At 40.5% G+C, this 22667-nt stretch overlaps 1 protein-coding gene across 1 annotated transcript in view; it reads right to left on the reverse strand.

Annotated features, from left to right (window-relative positions):
• Positions 1-16889, reverse strand: part of slc18a2 (solute carrier family 18 member 2) — a 50447-nt gene extending 33558 nt beyond the window's left edge. Inside the window, exons 1-2 of the mRNA XM_078413440.1 lie at positions 16726-16889; positions 16412-16570 (exon numbers count right to left, since the gene is read on the reverse strand). Of these exons, the coding sequence (XP_078269566.1) occupies positions 16412-16544 (133 nt within the window). The 5' untranslated portion in view covers positions 16545-16570; positions 16726-16889. The remainder of the gene's footprint in view (positions 1-16411; positions 16571-16725) is intronic.
• Positions 16890-22667: the final 5778 nt, after the last annotated feature.

Genomic DNA, 22667 nt, shown 5'->3' on the forward strand with positions numbered 1-22667 from the left:
ATCGATTTATTCACAAAATGTTGGAGTAACTCAGCAGGTCAGGCAGCATCTCGGGAGAGAAGGAATGGGTGACGTTTCGGGTCGAGACCCTTCTTCAGACTGAGATACTACAGTACCTGCCATCAGTAATATGTTACACTTCATGCAACAACTGGCAACATTGTACAATTCATATTGTTCATAATCAGCCACAATGAATAAATCTTACGACATATTCAACACATCATGTATCATTTATTAGAGTGATCCCATTCTCACATTGATTTCCTGTTCTCTTTCACATGTCCATCATCCCTATTCAAATTCCCCTACCACCCAGCTCGACTGGTGGCAATAACAGCAGTCAATTACCCTGCCAACTTTGGGATATGTAAGAAAACCAGAGTAACTCAAGAAACCCCTCAGTCAGAGGGACAATGTGCAAACTCCATAGACACAAAGTACCTGGGGTCAGGATTGAACTCAGGTTCCTGGGATAAGAGGCAGCAGCATTTAAACACGGCACTACCATGCTACCCGTGTTACAGCGACAGCTCTTCTGAGTCCATACGTGCTAACGTGAGAATGATCAGCCATGATCACATTGAATGGCGGTGCTGGCTCGAAGGGCCGAATGGCCTCCTCCTGCACCTATTGTCTATTGTCTAACAAATCACTTTTCATTCAGTGCCTGAAATAATTAATCAAAACTTACAATTTATAAAATGGCTGTGATGGTGTGGTTGCTACAATGTTTTCATCAACAAGATAGTTCCAACAGTGTTGAGAATTATCAGGTTGCAGTTCATATCCTGCTCTAACTCCATTTGCAAGTTTCCAGATAACACCATAGTAGTGAACTGGATCTCAAACAATGATGAAACAGGGTATGATAAGAACTTTATTTATCCCAGAAGGGATATTGATCTGCCAACAGTCATAAAAACACATCCAAAAAAAAACAAAAAACACAAAGGAGTACAGAAAGGAGGTAGAAAGCTTGGTAACATTGTGTCCAGACAACACCCTCTCACTTGACGTCAGCAGAATGAAAGAGCTGGCCAACAATTTGACAAGTATGATCAAGTATGATTTGACGAGTACAGTCCCAGTCTGCAGCAATGGTGCTGAAGTGGGGATGGTTGAGAGCTTTAGTTCCTCAGTGTAAATAACACCAATTTCTCCTGCTCCAACCACATTGACACAACAGCCAAGAAAACACATCAACATCTTCACTCCCCCAGAAGATTAAGGACATTTGGTGCATCTCCAATGACTCTTACCCATTTCTAGAGAAACACAACAGAAAACATTGTATTGGGATTCATCAAAGCTTAGTTTTGTAACTGCTCTGCTGCGCAGGCAGAAATTGTAGAGCTTTCAAAGCAGCCCAGGCCTTAATGCAAATTAGACTTCTTCCTCCACCCCCTCCCAACCCCTTGACTCTATCTACACCACAACAACTTAGGAAAGCAGCCAACATAATCAAGGACTACTCACTGGACTGGCCATTTCCCTCTTCACTATCGGGCGGAAGATACAAATGCGTGAAAGCACGTCATTAGATTCAAGCACAGCTTCATCCCTGCTGATATCAAACTCTTGAACAGACCTCTCGTAAGCTAAGGTTGTATTCCCAATCTACTTTGCTGCAGTTCTTGCACTTTTTCATCTGCACTTTCTCTGCATCTGTAACATGATTTTCTGTACTTAGTTTATTTTTTTCTCTATCTATTGTACTCATGTATGGTTTGGTAGTAGTCCTGTGTAGTATTATTTACCGGGATAGCACACAAAAAAAAAATTCTTGCATTTCGCTACACGTCAATAATAAAAGCACTACCATTACAAATACAATTCATACATGCAAACATTACAAATGTCTAAAGTATGCTAAAGTTACAGCTCAGTGTTTATAATCAGCCAGGTTACAGCTTCTGCAGTGATTGGGAAGGTTAGTTTATATTTTTTAATTGATAAAAGGCAACCTATTCCAATCGCACAGCACGACTACATGTGAATATACATCAGCAATATGTTACATTCACAGGTTGTCGATATTCAATAAAAAGTTGCAGTACCTGCAGTGTCAAAAGTCTACAATTTATAATTCATAGGCTGTCTACGATCAGGAAAAGTGATCATTTCTAAAATATGCCTAATTTGTATATGTAATATCATATCATATCATATACATACAGCCGGAAACAGGCCTTTTCGGCCCTCCAAGTCCGTGCCGCCCAGTGATCCCCGTACATTAACACTATCCTACACCCACTAGGGACAATTTTTACATTTACCCAGCCAATTAACCTACATACCTGTACGTCTTTGGAGTGTTTGTTTAAAAGATAACCTACCATTCTTTACTGTCCACCATTATTGGCATTATAGCTCCTACTGCATTGATAATTGGTAAATATTTTAGTTTACATGCATCTACAGTTAATAATCTATGGCATTAGTAGGATACCTATAATCAGCACCATGTTACTGATACATCACTATCTATAATCAGTGTGAGTTAACATTAAGGCCCACTCGCATGGGCCCTAGCTATGCCTGCCTCTTTGTCGGGTACGTCGAACAATCCCTGTTCCGGGCGTACACTGACCCCATCCCAGAACTCTACCTCGCTACATCGACGACTACATTGGTGCTACCTCTTGTACTCATGCAGAACTCACTGACTTCATACACTTCACTTCTAATTTCCATCCTGCCCTTAAATATACCTGGACTATCTCCGACATCTCCCTCCCGTTTCTGGACCTTACCATCTCCATCACAGGAGACAGGTTAGTGACTGACATCTACTATAAACTCACTGACTCGCACAGCTATCTGGACTACACTCCTTCCCACCCGGTCTCCTGCAAAAAGTCTATCCCCTACTCCCAATTCCTCTGTCTATGCCGCATCTGCGCCTGGGATGAGGTGTTTCACACTAAGGCATCAGAGATGTCCTCATTCTTCAGGAAACAGGGCTTCCCCTCTTCCATTATAGATGAGGCTTTCACTAGGGTCTCTTCTACATCCTGCAGCTCCACTCTTGCTCCCCCTCCCCCCATTCGTAACAAGGACAGAATCCCCCTCGTTCTCACCTTCCACCCCACCAGCCAGCGTATCCAACAAATCATCCGCCAACATTTCCATCACCTACAACGGGACCCCACCACTGGCCATACCTTCCCATCCCCTCCCCTTTCTGTGTTCTGCAGAGACCGTTCCCTCCGTAACACCCTGGTCCACTCGTCCCTTCCTACCCAAACCACCCCATCCCCGGGCACTTTCCCCTGCAACCGCAGGAGAAGCAACACCTGTCCCTTTACCTTCCCCCTCAACTCCATCCAAGGACCCAAACAGTCTTTCCAGGTGAGACAGAGGTTCACCTGCACCTCCTCCAACTTCATCTATTGCATCCGCTGCTCTAGATGTCAACTTCTTTACATCAGCGAAACCAAACGCAGGCTCGGCGATCGCTTCGCTCAACACCTGCGCTCAGTCCGCCTTAACCAACATAATCTCCCGGTTGCTGAGCACTTCAACTCCCCCTCCCATTCCCAGTCTGACCTTTCTGTCATGGGCCTCCTCCAGTGCCATAGTGAGGCCCACCGGAAATTGGAGGAACAGCACCTCATATTTCGCCTGGGCAGCTTGCAGCCCAGTGGTATGAACATTGACTTCTCCAACTTTAGATAGTTCCTCTGTCCCTCACTTCCCCTCCGCCTTCCCAAATCTCCCACTGTCTTCCTGTCTCCACCTATATCCTTCCTTTGTCCCGCCCCCCCTGACATCAGTCTGAAGAAGGGTCTCGACCCAAAACGTCACCCATTGCTTCTCTTCTGAGATGCTGCCTGACCTGCTGAGTTACTCCAGCATTTTGTGAATAAATACCTTTGATTTGTACCAGCATCTGCAGTTATTTTCTAACATTAAGGTGGTGTCTGTAATCTGCAACATTTTAATCAATCCAAGGGCAATAATTGGCAAAAAAATAACAGGTCATACAATTGTCAAAGCCTTTGGTACATAGTGTGGAAAGTCTGCAATAGATACATTCCCTGCAGACTGTATAATTGGCAACAAGTTACAGTCCATAGAGTATCTACTATCAGCAAAAAATGACAATTCTTTCTCTGTCTATAACCAGCAATCAATTGCAGTACTTACTGGGTCTGTAGGTTTAAGTTTATTATTGTCATATATACCGAGATAGTGAATAGCTTTCTTTTGCATGCTATCAAACAGATCAGATACAGTAAAACTATACATAAATGCAATGAAGTTAAACTCAATTAAAATACAGAACAAAGGGGAAGAGACAGAGTGCAGAATATAGTTCTCAGCATTGTCACACATTACTTCCAGAGACAGAGTTCAATGTTGCAATTCATTGTGTCTTTTAGCAACAGTTTTTAAAGTGCCCCCTGTCAGCAACAAGTTAGTTATCACAAAAGCTATCATCATCATCAAGAAGTAACAATTTGTAAAGTATTGATAATCAGCAATGTTACAGTTAATAGTTTATAGTTGGTAAAAAGTTAATTTAATTTAGTTTAGAGTTATATTGTGGAAACAGGCCCTTTTACTCATCGACCAACGATCACCTGTACACTTATTCGATCTTACACATCAGGGACAATTTAGAGAAGCCAATTAACGTACAAACCTGAAGCTAGACACAAAATGCTGTCAGTAACTCAACAGGACAGGCAGCATCCTGGAGAGAAGGAATGGGTGACGTTTCAGGTCAGGACCCTTCTTCAAACCTGCATGTCTTTGGAATGTGTGAAGAAATCAGAGTACCCAGTCACAGGGAGAAGGTGCACCCTCGATACAGTCAGCACCCACAATCAAGATCAAACCCAGCTGTGAGGCCACAACTCTACCACTGCGCCACCAGTTTCAACGTTTTCTACATCTGATAGCATTACAGATCCTACAGTATCATTAATGGCAATAGGTTACTTTCATGGGGTATATCAACAGCTTGGCCCAGTTCAGACAATAACAAAAATAAATAGTTTACAGTTCCTATTTCTCACAAGCTGTAACAAGTTAGAGTTTCTCCAATATGTATAATTGCTAATGAATTATATTTATGTTAATTATAATCAAAGATGCAGTTCCTAGTATTTAAAGCTGGACATCAATTACAGTTCATAGGGTGTCTATAATCAGCAACAGAACAGTCATTGCTAGACGTCCAATTGCCAACAAGTTAGAGTCAATGATCACCAACTTTACCATTCACATGACGTCCATAATTGCTGACAATTTACAGTTTACATGGTTTCTAGAGTAGTTTTGCTTCTTAGGAGGGTCGTTGTCCTGAAACATTACCCCTGTTTCTTGCTGCATGGTGTTGCCAAAACTTTCTATTTTTATTACATTTCCACGAGGCTCAGTATCACAAATGTTTTAGTTCATATAGTTTCCATAAATACAAAATGTTACATTTTCAAACAAGTAACAGTTCAGTGCCAGTAATGAGCAAATTTCAGCTCTTATGTTGTCCATAATTGACAAACAAAAGTCACTAATGCTACTGTTTTTGCAATTGGCAAGAAGGAAGAATTCATACAGTGACTCTGATCAGTGTCAGGATGGAGGTTATACAATGCATATAATTTCAAATGCTGTATATAGTGTCCTAAATTGGCAAGGTTAGATTTTGTATAGGTCTATAAATGGCAACATCTTAGTTGTTCCAGTGCCTACAATCACCAATATATTACAGTTCCTCCACTGTCCAAATCAGAACAAATGACCATTTGTGCAGTATCCATTATTAACAGGTTCCTACACTGTTTACAGTTGGCAGAACATTACATACACAGCATCCATATTTGGTATGTTTATCACTTCATAGCATGTCTATAATAGGCCACAAGTTACTGTTCTTAGTGTCTCTAGTTGGCAATTTGTCAGATGATGAAAAACAATTAATACAGCCCCCAAAGTGGACACAATCAGCAAGTTAATTTTTTTACAATATTTCCAATTACCAATATACATGTCTCCAATAAGTAATGGCATAGTTTCTACGGTGTCTATAATGGGCAAAAAGTTGCTAATGTTAGGAAGGAAGGAATAGGAATACTTCATTGTGACATGTGACTAGGCACAGTGAGATACATTGCTTGCATACACAATGTATACAAATAGCAGTCACCTACAGCGCTGACAAAGTTACAAAGCACCCAAGTTCCCTCTTTTGTGTCCCCCCCAACAGTTCCCCCATTGTCCTTTGTCCATGACCCCCTCCCCCCTATTGTCCATTGTTCTCCCCCTACCTCCCTCACGGTGGTCCCCACAAGCCGGGTCCTCCATTGTTCTTCCCCTCCCCCCCTCACGATGGTCCCCCGTAATTACCACAAATTAGACTTCATCTTGTCATAGTCATACAGTGTGCAATGAGGTTACAGTGCAAAAGTTACCCTTTGCCTAACTTGCCCACACCGACCAAAATTTCCCATCGACCAGTCCCACTTGCTGCGTTTGCCTGCCTTATATTCACCTATTTATCCCTATATGTACCTATATTCAGTTGCGCTATAATTCCTACAGCATCTTTAACACAAGGTTGCACTTGTTTCAGAGTTCAACTGGCAACAAGTTATAGTTCCTTTATTGTGTATAAATACTAACAATTTACACATCATATTGTGTCAACAATGATACAAATAATTCACAATCTGCCTACAATCAGAATCGATATAATTTCTACAATATCAATAATCAGATTGGCCACCAATTACAATTCTTACAGTAATTGATCACAAAAAGTGGAGCTACAGGTAGTTTGTCTTAACAAGCATTTTCATCAAATGACTTAGATATAATGCAATCGATGAATTAGCAAACACCAATTATATTACGTGGGCCAAATTGGTTCCAATGCAATTGGTTTGAAATTTACAAGCAGAAAAAAGTTGTCTTTGGGAAAAAACAGTCACGGTAAAGGAAACTGTTTTCAGGCAAGGTCCCCATAATATCAAACACCCTTGTCTTCTAAGCTATGAGTAGACATTGAAATTGATAATGGTCACTTCTATTGACATTTTGTAATAATACTCTATTAAAGAATGTAACATGCAGCCTTCAGTGTTTTTAGCTTGCAGTAACACAATATAAATTGTAGCTATTGAAAACAATCTTTATTTTTGATGGAGGGAAACATTGTTATGGTGAGCTTGAAACCTCAAACCCCCTTTTCCCCTATTGACATAATTGCTTTACTGTGTATTTGTTTGTAACATGAAGTTTCTCAGGAGTGTAGCTATTCCATTCGAAGAACTGACTATGTTGGAAATCTGGGATAAGGACATATAATGTGGGAAATACTCAACAGATTGAGCAACATCTGCGGGGATAATAGAGTTAATATTCTGATGAAAGGTCATTGATCAAAAAAAATGTTGGTTGGATTTGTGTCCACTGCTGCTGCTGACCAGACATATGTTCACTGCATTCATAATTGCAACAAGCCACTGTTACTACAGTGTCAACAATGAGCAATAATTAGTCCATAAACTGCTTACAATTTCAGATCACACAAAAGTTTCAGTTCACACATTGATGATCATTGGCAAAATCTTACTGCCCCAATAGCATCTATGATTCCCACGCAGACTATGATGAACAAGGACAATCTGGACCAAAAGGCCTGTTTCTGTGATATGTGATTCCATGAATGTAAAGCTATCAATCATTTGCAGACACAGCAGTACATGAAAACATCAACAAGGCAGAGTACTTTGTGTCTGTAATCAGCAACATGTTCCTACAGTGTGGATTGTAGGCAACATGCTACACTTTTCACCATGTCCTTCATCAGCAAGTTGGAGTCCATTAAATGTCTCAATGACATGAAATTTCAATTCTTAGTGTGTAAAGTCAACAATACTTTATGACTTATCCATAATCAGTGGCAGGTTACCATTCCTGTCATGTTGGTGATCACAAATTAGTTTCTACTATAATGATATATTTAGTAATTTACTATGTCTCCTCCAGTGCCTTTGATTGCCAACAATTTACACTTGTTACAGGATGTCATGGAGTAATTGAGCAAGTTATCATGGAAACAGGCCCGTTGGCCCACCTTGTCCATGCCAGCCATGTTAGCTTTCTGGGCTAGTCCCATTTACCTGCATTTGGCATTAAACCCATTAAACTGTTTCAATCCATTACCTGTCCAATTGTATTTTAATGATGCAGAATTCAGTAGCATGTTTGACTTCATAGTTTATCTATTAGGAAACAGTGTTAATGATCAACAATTTGCAGCTACTGTTTTATCGCTAATCTGCAGTAGATGTTCCTACAGTATCCATTGGTGGCAACAGTTCATATAGTGCTTAAAACAAGCAAGTCTATGCTGCATACAGTGATTATAATCAGCAGGAAGTTGCCTCTGCATCTACTGTCTATAGTTTTTACTGTATATACTGAATATATACTGTCTATAGATTTTATAAGAAACTTCACTTCCACAAGGTCTATAATGATCAAAAAGATATAATTTCTACAGTCTAAATACACTCAACGGCTTGAATTTGCAACGATGTACAAATCCTAGCATGTGTATATTTGACAACAAAAGACTATTCCTATAAATCAATGACAAGTAATTGTTTCTACAATGTATTTAATCTGCAGCAATTTACAATGTCTATACTTGACAACAAATCAGAGACTAATTCTAAAAAGTTTGTTTTGCTAAATATTGTATTATTGGTACAAATTCAGATCTGCTAATTAGGTGACAGTATTGTTCTTACAATGACTATAATTACTAACAAGTTACATTGTTACATTTTCTGCAATTGGGAACAAGTTAGAGTTCAAATAATGTTGATATGGTACTCTGTACAAAGTTACATTTCCTACAGTGTCGATAATCGGCACCACGCTGCAGTTCATAATGTATCCGTAATCAATAACAAGATACAGTTTCTAAAGGTTGATAATGAGCAACAAGTTACAGCTCATATGGAATCCAGAGTAGTTCCTACTGTGCCTATAATTTCCAGTAATTTCCTTTTGCAAATGTGTCCAAAATTGGCAACAGATTAAAATTCATGTTTTATAATCAGCAGTATTGTGATCTCCTAGTCTCTAAAATTGTTAAATATTTATTATTTCTATAATGTCTATAATTCCCAATGATTTACAGTTGGTAAAATGGTAAAGGTTTATGTGTCTATAATTGCAACATTACAAATCATAAATTATCTATAATCAGCAATAACAGTTTCTATTATGGACATTACAGTTAATCAGTAACAGGTAACAGTTATGAAGAGTATATAATCATCAACCTATTGTCAAAACTATAGTGGCTGCTGTGTCAAAGATCAGCAGCAAACTACAGGCTTTATAATCTGCAAGGTTTATACAGTCGAACAGCAATGGGTTCAGTTCCCATGGTGTCATTAACTGGCAAACACCCACAGTCCCTTTCGTGTCTTGAATCAGCTAATGTTTTAGTTCATACAGTACCTATTATTAGCAAAGATGTGCAGTTGCTATGCCTTGTAGAATTGGCAACAATTTACAGTTCATAAAACGTCAATAATCTATAATGTTACATTTCCAGTAGTGCTTAAACCTGGCAAAATGCGATAGTTGCTATAATTTCCATAATTGGACTCAAGTTAGAGTTGATATGGTGTCAATAATTAGTAACAAGTTACTGCTCTGAGTGTATGAATAATCTACAAGATGTTACTGTCTATTTGACTCAGCAGCATTCTACAGATCTTATTGTAATTGTAAAGGTCAGTGAGATACCATTGCTAGCAATTGAAAGTTAAGCTTCCTATATTTATAATGAGAAACAAATTCCAGTTCGAACAATGCTTTTTAATTGGCAAAATGTTACATTTTCTATCACGTTTTATCAGATTTATGAAATAAGAAATAACATGTTACAGTTAAAATGGTCTAAAAACTCACCAAAATATATCCATTTTGAACAACATATATGCTCTGTAACTAGTTACATATCCTGCATTAACCATACTTGCCAACAAATTAAAGTTGCAACAGAGTTTGAAATTTACAAGTTACAGTTCATGCAGCAAGTTGCATTTCCTACAGTATCTGTAATTGCTGACAGGAAATTGCTGCTATTGTATCCAAGTTCAACAACATGTTTCAATTATGACAGTGTATAGAATTAGCTATAAAAACACACCAAAATTTACAACTCCCCCTGGGTCCACAATGGGCAATGAGTTTCAACTCCTTCAATGTTTATAATTAGGAACCTATTACCAGAAGCTCCCAGAGCACAGCAGACTAGAGGGGGTAACCGCCGAGCCGGTCCCCCGTGGCAAAACGCAAGACTGGTGGACTGGATGGGGAATAGAGTGTGAGCTGGACTTTGTAAATGACACCAAAACATGGCACCTCTTGCATGGGGGATCAATAGACTACTTCTGTATAATTTGCGAATCAGGAATGTGCTTAGGTATGGCAATACTCTACTGGACTGTTTGTGAGGAAAGGCTTTCACTGTACATTTGCACTTTGCACATGTGACAATAAAAGCAGCATTGATTGACCATTGACACCAGCAACCCATGCTTCTTCCTTAGAATTATAGAGATGTACAACATGGAAACTAGGCCTTCGACCCATCTTGTCCATACTGAACATACTGACATTTTGGGCCCTTTCCATTTGCCTGCATTTGGCCATAATGTTCCAAACTCTTCCGATCCACATATCCGTCCATATGCCTTTTAAAAGTCATAACAGTAGCTGCTTCCATGGCTTCCACTAGCTGCTCATTCCAGATATGGACCAACCACAGGGTGAAAACATTACCCCTCTGCTCCTTCTTAAACTCTCCTCTCACCTTAAACCCATACCCCCTAGTTTTAGAATCCTCTACCCTGGAAAAAAGACTCCAAGCATTCACTTTATCCATTCCCCTCATGATCAATGAGGTCATGCTGCAGCACCGGGCGGCACAGTGGTGCAGAGGTAGATTTACTGTCTTTCAGCACCAGAGACCTAGGTTCAATCCTGACAATGGGTGCTGTCTGTACAGTGTTTGTACGTTCTCCCTGTGAGTGCGCGAGTTTTCGCTGGGCACTCTGCTTTCTTCACACATTCCAAAGACGTGCAAATTTGCAGGTTATTGGCTTCTGTAAATTGTCCCAAGTGTGCAGGATAATGCTAGTGTATGGGGAAATCACTGGTAGTTGTGGCCATGGTGGATCAAAGGATCTGTTTCCACGCTGTATGTCTAAAATTTAAAAATCTAAAACTTTAGCCTCCTATGCTCTGAAGAGAGAAGTCCCAGCATCTCCAACCTTTCGCTACAAGTCAAGACCGCAAGCCCAGATAATGTACTGGTGAATCTCTTCTACATCATTTCCAACTTAATGACATCCTTCCTGTAGCTGGGCAACCAGAACAACACACAGCACTCCATGTATGTTCTCACCAATGACTTAAATTGGCAACAATGTACAAATATTAACATAAGATCATAAGTGATAGGAGCAGTATTAGGCGATTTGGCCTATCAAGTCTACTCTGCCATTCAATCATGGCTGATTTATCTCTCACCTGCTAACCCCATTCTCTTGCCTTTTTTAGTTTAGTTTAGAGATACAGTGTGGAAACAGGCCCTTTGTCCCACCGGATCCGCGCCAACCAGCGATCCCTGCATATTAACACTATCCTACACACACAAGGGACAATTTATACATTTCCAGTTACCAAGCCAATTAATCTACAAACCTGTACATTTTTGGAGTGTGGGAGGAAACCGAAGATCTCAGAGAAAACCCACAGTCATAGGGAGAACGTACAAACTCTGTACAGACTCTCCCCATAACCTCTGACACCTGCACGAATCAAGAATCTATCTATCTCTGCCTTAAATATACCCACTGACTTGGCCTCCACATCCTTCTATGGCAAAAAACCCACTATTTATAGTGTATAGCTGCCAAAAAAATACTATTCCTATAAATCAATGATAAGTAAATATTCCCATGGTGCCTTTAATCTGCTGCAGTTTAGTTTCTACAGAATCTGTTAAACTACAGCGTATCAGATCTTACTGTGTTGACAATGGACTATAAATTACAGTTGTTATAGGGTCTACAATCAGCAACAAGTCACATACCTATGTATCTATAATGTCGACAAGGCACTGTGCATATATATAACAATCAATTTCAGATTCTTGGGTATCTATAAATCAGAAATAAATAATGGTCTTCACATTGTCTACAATTAAAGTCAGTTCTTACAAATTTTATAATTTGTTAAATTTCCTGCAGTTTCTGCAATCATAAGTTGCAGTTCTGAGAATGTCTGTGTGGAAAAATAATTTACAGTTCCTACAGTTTATTTGACAAGTTACATGTCTTAGATTAACTTGTTTCCTGCAGAGTTTGTAATCCACACTGTCATTCCTGCAATGTCTAAAATCAGCAACAAGTAAGTTTCCCCCACTCTACAGCCTGCAACAGGTCTCTATGATCAACTTCAGTGAGTAGCAATAGTTGAAATAATCATCAATGCAAAGATTCTGCAGTTTGCTTCAATATCAATCTCTGTATTATCTAAAATTATTCACAAGATCATAAGATCATAAGTGATAGGAGCAGAATTAGGCCATTTGGCCCATCAAGTCTACTCTACCATTCAATCACGGCTGATCCATCTCTCCCTCCTAACCCCATTCTCCTGCCTTCTCCCCATAACCTCTGACACCCATACTAATCAAGAATCTATCTATCTCTGCCTTAAATATACCCACTGACTTGCCCTCCACAGCCTCCTGTGGCAAAAGTTAGAATGTCACAAGTTAGAATTGCTGCAGCATCTGTAATCATTCATTTCATTGCTTACGTTTCGCATTACAATGCCTGAAGTGCCCATAATTAGCAACATGTTACAGTCCCAAGAAATATTAATCAGCATCATGGTTCAGTTTCTATAATTAGCATTGCTACAGTCATTACAATGTCCGTGCTCAACTTATAGAATTGCATGGATTTTCAGCTAGTTTCTATATGCCTAAATTAACAAGTTACAGTCCCTACATATCCATAGTCATCTACAATTTCCAGCAGCACCAGTTACTAGAATCAGAAACTAGTCAATTCCTTGTATTTGATATTATTGTTACTGACAGCAATATTAGGTCACTTTTGGTGCATATATCTGTATCTGAAGATAGACACAAAATGTTGGAGTAACTCAGCAGGTCAGGCAGCATCTCTGGAGAAAAGGAATAGGTGACATTTTGGGATGAGACTGTCTGAAGAAGGGTCTCTACCCAAAATGTCACCTATTCCTTTTCTCCAGAGATGCTGCTCGACCCGCTAGTTTACCAGCAATTTGTATCTATCTTCAGCATCTGCAGTTCCTTCCTACACATAATCTGTATCTGGTTCTGTTTCTCAGTCCATGCAACCATTCAGCCTCTAAAATGGACATGTCGCAGTGTCTTTGATCAGCAATATATTATACTCCATGCCATGTCAACATTCAGCAACAGATTATTTCTTATAGACAATAGACAATAGGTGCAGGAGGAGGCCATTTGGCCCTTCGAGCCAGCACCACCATCCAATGTGATCATGGCTGATCATTCTCAATCAGTACCCCGTTCCTGCCTTCTCTCCCCGTTGTATCAGAAACTAAGTTGTAGTCGCAATGTGTAACAACTTAAGGGCCTGTCCCACTTAGGCGATGTTTTAGGGGACTAGGCTTTCGCTACACGGTTGCCGGGGTGTCGCCTGTATGGCCGTGAGTCGTCTCCAAAGAGTCATAGCTTCTTTCTGGTCGCCGCTGGATTTTCAGAATGTTGAAATTTTTCGGGGACAATGGGGTTGACGCCAACGAGTGTGGCTTGACTTATCCTGACATAGGAACTGTTGTAGGTTGTCACTAGGTGACGTAGGTCGCCAGTGCTGACTTCAGCGAATTCCAAGTGTGGACTTGATCTGATCACCCATCAGTGTAATGTGTCCATAAATGATGTTAGGTTTTGTATTTTTTGGCACTTGTATTCTGTTTTAATGTTTAAATTTTAAAGTTTAAAGTTTATTGAAATTTATTACAATGTTCTTATCAACCTTTAAAAAAAAAAGTTTCAATATCGATAAAGGAAATTCTTGACATTTTGATGGAAAATTGATATATGAAGTTATTGTATTTCAGAGTAATTTCTCATGACATCACTTTCAAATAGTCATGATGCAGAATGATTTGGAAACCCTACCATACACCCCCTTTTATAGGGAAATTGGGTGAAATGTGAATTGTCTTCAGTTGTCCTCAGTCTTCAGGGTCGTAGCTTGTCGCGGGTGGACATAGGTTGACTTTGGTTGTCGTAGGTTGTCGCCTGTGTGGTCGTAGGTGTCGTTCCAGGTTGTCGTAGGTGTGGTCGTAGGTAGTCGTCCTACTCGCGACGATTGGGTCGCCGGTTGTCGGTAGCTTGCCGTCACTTGACGGTAGGTTGTTGTAGCTTGTTGTAGACATTGTCGTGGGGGGGTCCAGTCGCCGGTTTTTCGGCGACCTGCTATGACTGTGGCAGTCGCCGGCAGTCGCCTAAAAAATTGTCTAAGTGGGACAGACCCTTTACTCTTCTTGCAGTGTCTACTTTGGACAGCAATGTGGTGTGTAATCATTGATTTTGTGCATACTGTGTCTGTAGACAGCAACATAAGTTCACCAACTTCATAAGTTGGTGACAATTTAGAACAGGTGATGGCCATTGCAGTGTTGACATTGTGAAAATAGCTATTTAGAAAGTTGATACCCTCTGAAGAGAAAGACAAATTACTCCAGGAATGAGAAGGGAACTTGAAGAAATTGGAATTGCCCCCCTTTAGAACTGAATAGATCAGAAAGAACCCAATAGCAGTTTTCAACCACACATATGGTGTGGGGAAAAGAGATGTCACTGCTGCCTTGCTTGATTTGACATCCCACATAATTTTGAACACACCTGCTACGTTTATCTCTGTTCTACTCTGATCCAAGGGGAACAACTACAATTACTTTAAATCCCTCGTCAACTCTGAAGCAATCCCATTCAATTTTCGCTTTCCTCTCCTTCAGATTATCACTACATTCTCTTGGCTTAAAAGTCATCGGCGAAACTGCAAAAGAAAATGTGATTGTTTTCCACTGCGGGACATGCTGTGATCCAGAACGCACTTTCTGATGGAGTGCTAGAAAAAAATCGACTCCATGCTAGCTTTAACAATATTCAAAGTAATGAAATAGCTCACAAATGTGACTTCCAGAGAAACACAGTGGGGCAGGGGGTAAGGGCCTCAGAACTACTTGGACATATTTCAGAGGCAAACAGAACAGTTTCAAAGACCGAATATCTTCATTCGGAACTGTAACACTCCGACTACATTCATTATAATTTCCACATTTTCTGTCATCCGAAAACGAATTCCGGTCCACACACCACAGCCAATCGGAACATGTGAGTTTATGCAGTCTTTATCCCGTAATAATATAGTCTTTACAGTGCCCATAATCCACAATTATAATCCCTTGGTGTATATAATCCCAGTGAAATTACACTTGATTTAGTCTGATTCATATCACAGACCAATTACAATGCTTGAATCTGAATCAAACTAAAACCCGCGAGGTCTTTCTCAAACGAAACACAATAGAATAAATCCATAAACTTGTTTGCAGTAGAAATGTTGGAGATTCAATGATTGTGTCGAGATCTACGCTATCTCATTGCCGGGCATCCTAGAAGGCCTTCGTTGTGACTCTCCTTAACACTGTGATTCACTAATAATGCGCACCCGGTGATGGGAAGATCGCTTGAATACAGAACCCCAAAGTGCCATTCATCTGATAAATGAAACCCAGACCTATTTCTGCCTGAACAAGATAAACAGTCAGCGAATCAGGCGGAAACCCACTGGTTTTCTTTTTAGCAGTGAGTGCGATATTAAAGAGTTCGGTGCAAAACAGTTTAACGACCCCAGCCAGCAGCTTCAGTTCCCAAGCTACATCGATGCAAAAGGGACAAATGGTCGGAAATTTCGGTCCTTGTTATTTTCCCGATTAACACAATCGAGGTCGTAATCATTCATCTTAATTATTGTTTTTGCATTAAACATGATTTTAAAGTCAGCTATCACTAGATTAGACGAAACCATGTCGTGTGTTACTCTACAGAGCAGTTTTGTTGGTGACATCGTTAAAATGTGTGACAAACTAAATAAAAGGGAGTGATTTCAACATCAGTTTCCAGAAATTCGAGTGTCTTCCGCAGCCGCTGCCAGAGTGGGGATGAGGGTTTGGGGTCGATATGGTCCTGTTGAGCTCCGGGCTCGCCTCTATCCCAGGGACACTCCGCGCCCTGCCGTTTGACCACCGGAGCGGAACGCCAGTGCCCTCGACTTACCCACCACGGTCAACAGCATGTTGTCCAACATCAGCGCGATGAAGACGATGAGAAGGATGAGTTTCCGAGACTGCCGGCCCTCCCTTAACCAGCGAAAGAAACTAAACTCTCTCAGGCTCTCCAAAACGCCCATTGTTCCCGACGCTCACACAGTAACTTCTGGATGCAAAAATAAAACATAAACAATCATTGATTAACATCACTCTCCCAGAACAACGCTAACATGTCAAGCTGCACTTTTATACAACATTCATATACGTTAAAGCAACTTAAAACAATATATATTTTGCTGCTTTCAAAGAAAAAACGAATACCTTCTTTGACAGTGGTGCGCAGAGTGAGTGGCCAGTCCAACGTTGTCCACTTCCCTCTGCAGTGCACTGTGTGAAAGTGACTCCAGTCTCGCTGGCTCCGGCTTGGAAGGAGCGTCTTGCGACCAGGAGCGAGGTGGCGAGCTTGTACTCGGCGCTGCGGTGCCTCTCCCCGCCTGTGTGCGAGTCAGAGGCTTGATAAAGCGCGCAAGGGTGCAATTACCCCCAGCCCACCGGCCAATCCGCTGCCTTCCTGACTTTCGCCCCCTCTACCCCATGGTGGAAATGAAAGTTCACGCGTTCGCTTTTGTTTTCGTGCACCAGCATCACCCTTCATCTGGAACAACCCCCGCCCAGAAGCCAAAAGAATAACTTGAAGTTTAAGGCGAGGGGGGGATAATTTAATATGAAACTAAACTGAGGGGGAACTTTTAACCACCCAGGAAAAGATAGGGGCGATCCGGTAAGAGCAATCAGAGGAAACAGAAACATAGCAAAATAGTGGCAGGAGTAGGCCATTCGGCCCTTCGATCCAGCACCGTTATTCAACATGATCATTGGGGGGAAAAAACCCTGCAGATGCTGGTTCGGTTCGGCCGCGAGACGTTTCAGCGCCCGGTGCGGGGACTGTGCGGGTCGGTCGGGGACGAGCTGTCTGTCCGTGGGCGTGGGGAAGAGAGTGGAAGTTTTGTTGCCTCCATCACAGTGAGGGGGTGTTTGGAGTCACTGTGATGGACGTTTGTGTTGGGGTTATGTGTCTTGTGTTCTTTTTTTTTTCTATGACTGCTATGTAGTTTCGTTCGGTACTTCGGTACCGAACGACAAATAACGCTCTGTTATACCTGTTATAAATGCTGGAGTAACTCAGCGGGTCAGGCAGCATCTCGGGAGAGAAGGAATGGGTAACGTTTCCCGAAACGTCACCCATTCCTTCTCTCCCGAGATGCTGCCTGACCCGCTGAGTTACTCCAGCATTTTGTATCTACCTTCAATATGATCATGGCTGATCATCTAAAATCAGTATCCTAAATTAGTTGGGGTGGGTACATTTAAAAGACCTTTAGATAGGCAAAGGAAGAAGAAACGTTTTGAGGGATGTGGCACGGGCAAATGGGATGTGTTTAGATTGTGCATGTTGGTCAGCATGGACAGGTTGGGCTGAAGGGCCTGTTTCCGTGCAGTATGTCTCTCTATGACTATAAATGTTTTTTTAAACAACCTATGTGTATCACATAGAACGAGTATGTTAAACTACGGAATCCAATATTTTCTGCAAAGTGACCTCTAGAAATAATTTTTGGCAACACAAAAACGTAATTTTTAAGTTAAGTTATCGTTTTGCTATAGTTTACCCCACTGGCTTCAAATTTAACATGTTGAGCAAAACGTCTCATCAAACAACTGTCCACTCGACCTATAACATAACGATCATCGTGGGAGATTAAATTGACTTGAGATCCAAAAATATCTAGTCTACATTTGATTCTATTTTTATTTTATATTCTATATGTATATACTGTAGATATACATTAATTGGGCCAAGCTAGGCTCAATCATTGGCATATGGAATGGATACGGGCCCTTTGGTCCGACTCTTATATGCCAACCAAGATGCCTATCTCAGCAATTTGCCTAATCCCATTTGTCTGCGTTTGTCTTTATCCCTCTGCACCTTTCCATTCCACATATCTGTCCAACTGCCTTTTAAAATGATATGATGGCAGATAATGGTACCTGCCTCAACTACTTCCTTTTCAGTTTGTTTCGTATACCACCACCCTCCGTGAAAAAGTTGTCCCTCAGGTGCATGTTAAATCGTCCCCTGTCGCCCTCTAGTTCTTGATTCTCCAACCCCTGAAAAAAGGGGTCTGGCAATTTCCCTGAAAATACTTTCTGCACTCTTTGAAGCTTAATGCCATATTTTATATAGCTGGGTGACCAATATTGAACACAAAGCAGCAACAGTGCCCTCCATAATGTTTAGGCCAAAGACCCATCATTTATTTATTTGCCTCTGTATTCCACAATTTGAGATTTGTAATAGAAAAAAAATCACATGTGGTTAAAGTGCACATTGTCAGATTTTATTAAAGGCCATTTTTATACATTTTGGTTTCACCATGTAGAAATTACAGCTGTGTTTATATAAAGTCCCCCAATTTCAGGGCACCATAAAGTTTGGGACACATGGCTTCACAGGCGTTTGTAATTGCTCATGTGTGTTTAATTGCCTCCTTAATGCAGGTATAAGAGAGCTCTCAGCTCCTAGTATTTCCTCCAGTCTTTCCATCACCTTTGGAAACTTTGATTGCTGTTTATCAACACGAGGACCAAAGTTGTGCCAATGAAAGTCAAATAAGCCATTATGAGACTGAGAAACAAGAATAAAACTCTTAGAGACATCACCTAAATCTTAGGCTTACCAAAATCAACTGTTCGGAACATCATTAAGAAGAAAGAGAGCACTGGTGAGCTTACTAATCGCAAAGGGACAAAGGAAGACCTCCATAGCTGATGACAGAAGAATTCTCTCTTTTATAAAGAAAAATCCCCAAACACCTATCCGACAGATCAGAAACATTCTTCAGGAACAATTCCAATCACCAATGATGTTGGCAAAAGGCCACATGTAATTTTTATTTGGGTAGGTAACTTGCTGTGTCTAGTTTTTCTGACCCAGGGATGAACATAATCTTATCTAATCTTCAATTGCATTAATTTCTTGTTGATGCATCTTTGTGACTTTTGAGTTGGATCAGAAAGATTTTGTGGCCATCTATCTTCCCAGCACTAACATTTCCATATGGATTTCCGAGAAACATTTGCACAGTAACTTCCTGTCAGCCACCAAGAGAATGAAGAAAGTTCAGGAATCATCTGCACAGACAGGCTCATGATCAGTCTTGGGATCATAGTCTATCTCTTCACAGATGCTGTCTGATCAACTAAGCATTCCCAATATTTCTGTTTATCTTCCATATTGGCAGCACAGTGGCGAAGCTGGTCGAGCTGTTGTCTTATAGCGCCCGAGAACCGGTTTGATCCTGAACACGGGTGCTGTTTGTGTGGAATTTCTACATTTTCCCTGAGACCAAGTGGGTTTCTTCCCACATCCGAAAGACATGCAAGTTTGTAGATTAATAGGCTACTGTAAATTGCCCCAATGTGTAAAGGGAGTGAATATGAAAAATGGGAAAACAATACTTGTGTGAACGGTGATTGATGGTCAGTGTGAATGGGCCTGTTTCCATAATGCATCGTTCAATCAATCATCAATCTCCAGTCCATGCAATATTTTACCTGCATATGCAAAGAGAGCAGTTCCCTTTAGAGAGGAGCTGGAATCAAAGGCAGGAAAACTACTGTAAATTCCCATAACTCTTAAAAATTGGTTATGAACTCAGTAGCAAATGGATAAGAAGACTAGTTACAGGAGCAGAATGTTTTTAATGGAAAATAAAAATTAAACTGAGATGATGTAGGACGAATGATGGATAAACACATTAAAAAAAATCCAATGTTAAATAAAAATATTAGCCAGACTGTAGGTGATATAAAGTTGAAATCCTTACTGAGATTTGCTGATGTCGTCAAGGGGGAACCATCCCTCAGATCCTGTGCAGGTTAGACTTTGAGCAGAATCTACAAAACCATTGATTTCAATGAACATTGGAGAACAATGGACATATTAACAAAGAGCATTACTGCATCCAGGATATAATGCAAAGCAATGTGAGGTCATCAACTTGGGTAGAAAACATTTGTTGCTCAGGAAAACCTAGGATTCCTTAGAGACGAATCACTGAAAATGAACATGTAGCTTCAGCAGCCATTAGGAAAGGTACAGGATTTGTTAGCTCTAATTACTTAGAGTGCTGGTGAGTCAAAGATGTGAAGGTTTGTAGTTCAATTGGCTTCAGTAAAATTGTAAATTGTCCCTAGGGTTTAGGATAGTGCTTGTGTACAGGGATCGCTGGTCGGTGCGGACGTGGTGGGCAGGAAGGCCTATTTCTGCACTGTATTTCTTAAGTCTAAGGTCTCCTGGGATGAGGTCCTATCAGGAGTTAGGGAGGATAAGAGTTAATCGCATTGAAACATCTAATGTATTCACAGGGCTTGAAACCATTGATGCAGGATTGATGCTTCTGCTGGGTAAGATGTCCAGAACCCTAAAAGATAGAATGTAGAAACAAGGAACTGCAAATGCTGGTTTGCACAAAAGAACACAAAATGCCGGAGTAACTCAGCGGGTTAGGCAGCATCTCTGGAGAACATGGACAAGTAACATTTTAGTTTGGGAAAGAGTCTGAAAAAGGGTCTTGACCTGAAACATTGCCTGTCCATGTTTTCCAGAGATGCTTCCTGACGTCCTTTTGTCAGGACCCAGAGGTTGGCCATTAAAACTTAGACGAGAAAAAATATCTTCAGCTAGACAGAGCTAATTCATGGAAATTGTCCACTTGCCACGATGGCAGGGCCACAGTTGATGAGTGTTGTTTAAATTGAGATCAGTAGATTTTGGATTACAAGGGAATCAAGGGTAATGGGAATTATGGAGGAAAGTGTCACTGGGTTAAAGATATGCCATGATTTTAATGAATGTCAGACCAAGCACGAGGGGTGAATGGCCTGTGCTTACAACTATTCCTCATATACATCTCATGATATTGAAGAATAAGAAAATAACTGCAGATGCTGGTACAAATCGAAGGTATTTATTCACAAAATGCTGGAGTAACTCAGCAGGTCAGGCAGCATCTCAGGAGAGAAAGAATGGGTGACGTTTCGGGTCGAAACCCTTCTTCAGACTGATGTAAGGGGGGCGGGACAAAGGAAGGATAACGTTTCCCCTCCCCCATCCCAGATCTCCCTCTATCTTCCTGTCTCTACCTATATCCTTCCTTTGTCCCGCCCCCCTAACATCAGTCTGAAGAAGGGTCTCAACCCGAAACGTCACCCATTCCTTTTCTCCTGAGATGCTGCCTGACTTGCTGAGTTACTCCAGCATTTTGTGAATGATATTGAAGAAGGTCATTTGGTCCATCATGTTCACATTAGGCCTCCGAGTATTCCCATCAATCCCATTTCCTCATTAATTTCCCTGTAACCTATTCTCCCTCACTTGAACATCCTACATCTTCTTCTAATATTTTTATATTCTAATGAGAAGTAAGTTTGTGCTTTAATTAGTTTTGTTCATTTTGAATGATTTTAATTCTTTGTAAGCTTGTTCTGGGCTAATTTTAATTGTTATCCAATGTTCTCATTGATTTTATGTTTGAAAACATAATTAATTTTGATTGATCTGATACATCTTTGCACGTCTGAACTTTGCACCACTAGGAGATGTGCTCTCTCCCACCATGGCGCTAAAATCTGGAATGCTACATTCACAGTGCTACATTTATCTGCAAAATGTCCACCAGATATAAGCAACACAAGGGAAGACCAGATCTGTAATGTCCTGGAGTTTATAAAGCTTTTTCGTCAATGACAAGGCTACGATCATCGGTGTGGTGTTTTTCTTGGATCTAATGAACAGGATGGGGCTTGGTGTTTAGAACCTGCTGATCCTGAAATTTTATTTGCCTGCATTTTATAACAACATTTAAAATAATTTCTGATGTAAGTTCAAATGTTAGAATTTGCACCTCTATCGCCCACCACAAACTTTAACAATAAATCATATACTGCGATAAATCTGTTATTAATAAAATTATGTACTCTTTTCTTAACTCTTATTCCTTGCTATAACTGTAGGTTCAGTTACTACCGAGGGCATAAACTGTACCACAATTTTTAACCCATTTGTTTGTACACATTAACACTGCCGTTAAACTAATGAGGCTAATAGTGATGAATTACATTAAACTGCTGTCAACTAATATCACCAATAGTATTTTCAGAATTTGCTTTCAGAACTACTATTATTGTTATAAAACCTT

Source organism: Rhinoraja longicauda, chromosome 16, assembly GCF_053455715.1.
Source record: "Rhinoraja longicauda isolate Sanriku21f chromosome 16, sRhiLon1.1, whole genome shotgun sequence".
In the NCBI taxonomy this organism is placed as follows: domain Eukaryota; kingdom Metazoa; phylum Chordata; class Chondrichthyes; order Rajiformes; family Arhynchobatidae; genus Rhinoraja; species Rhinoraja longicauda.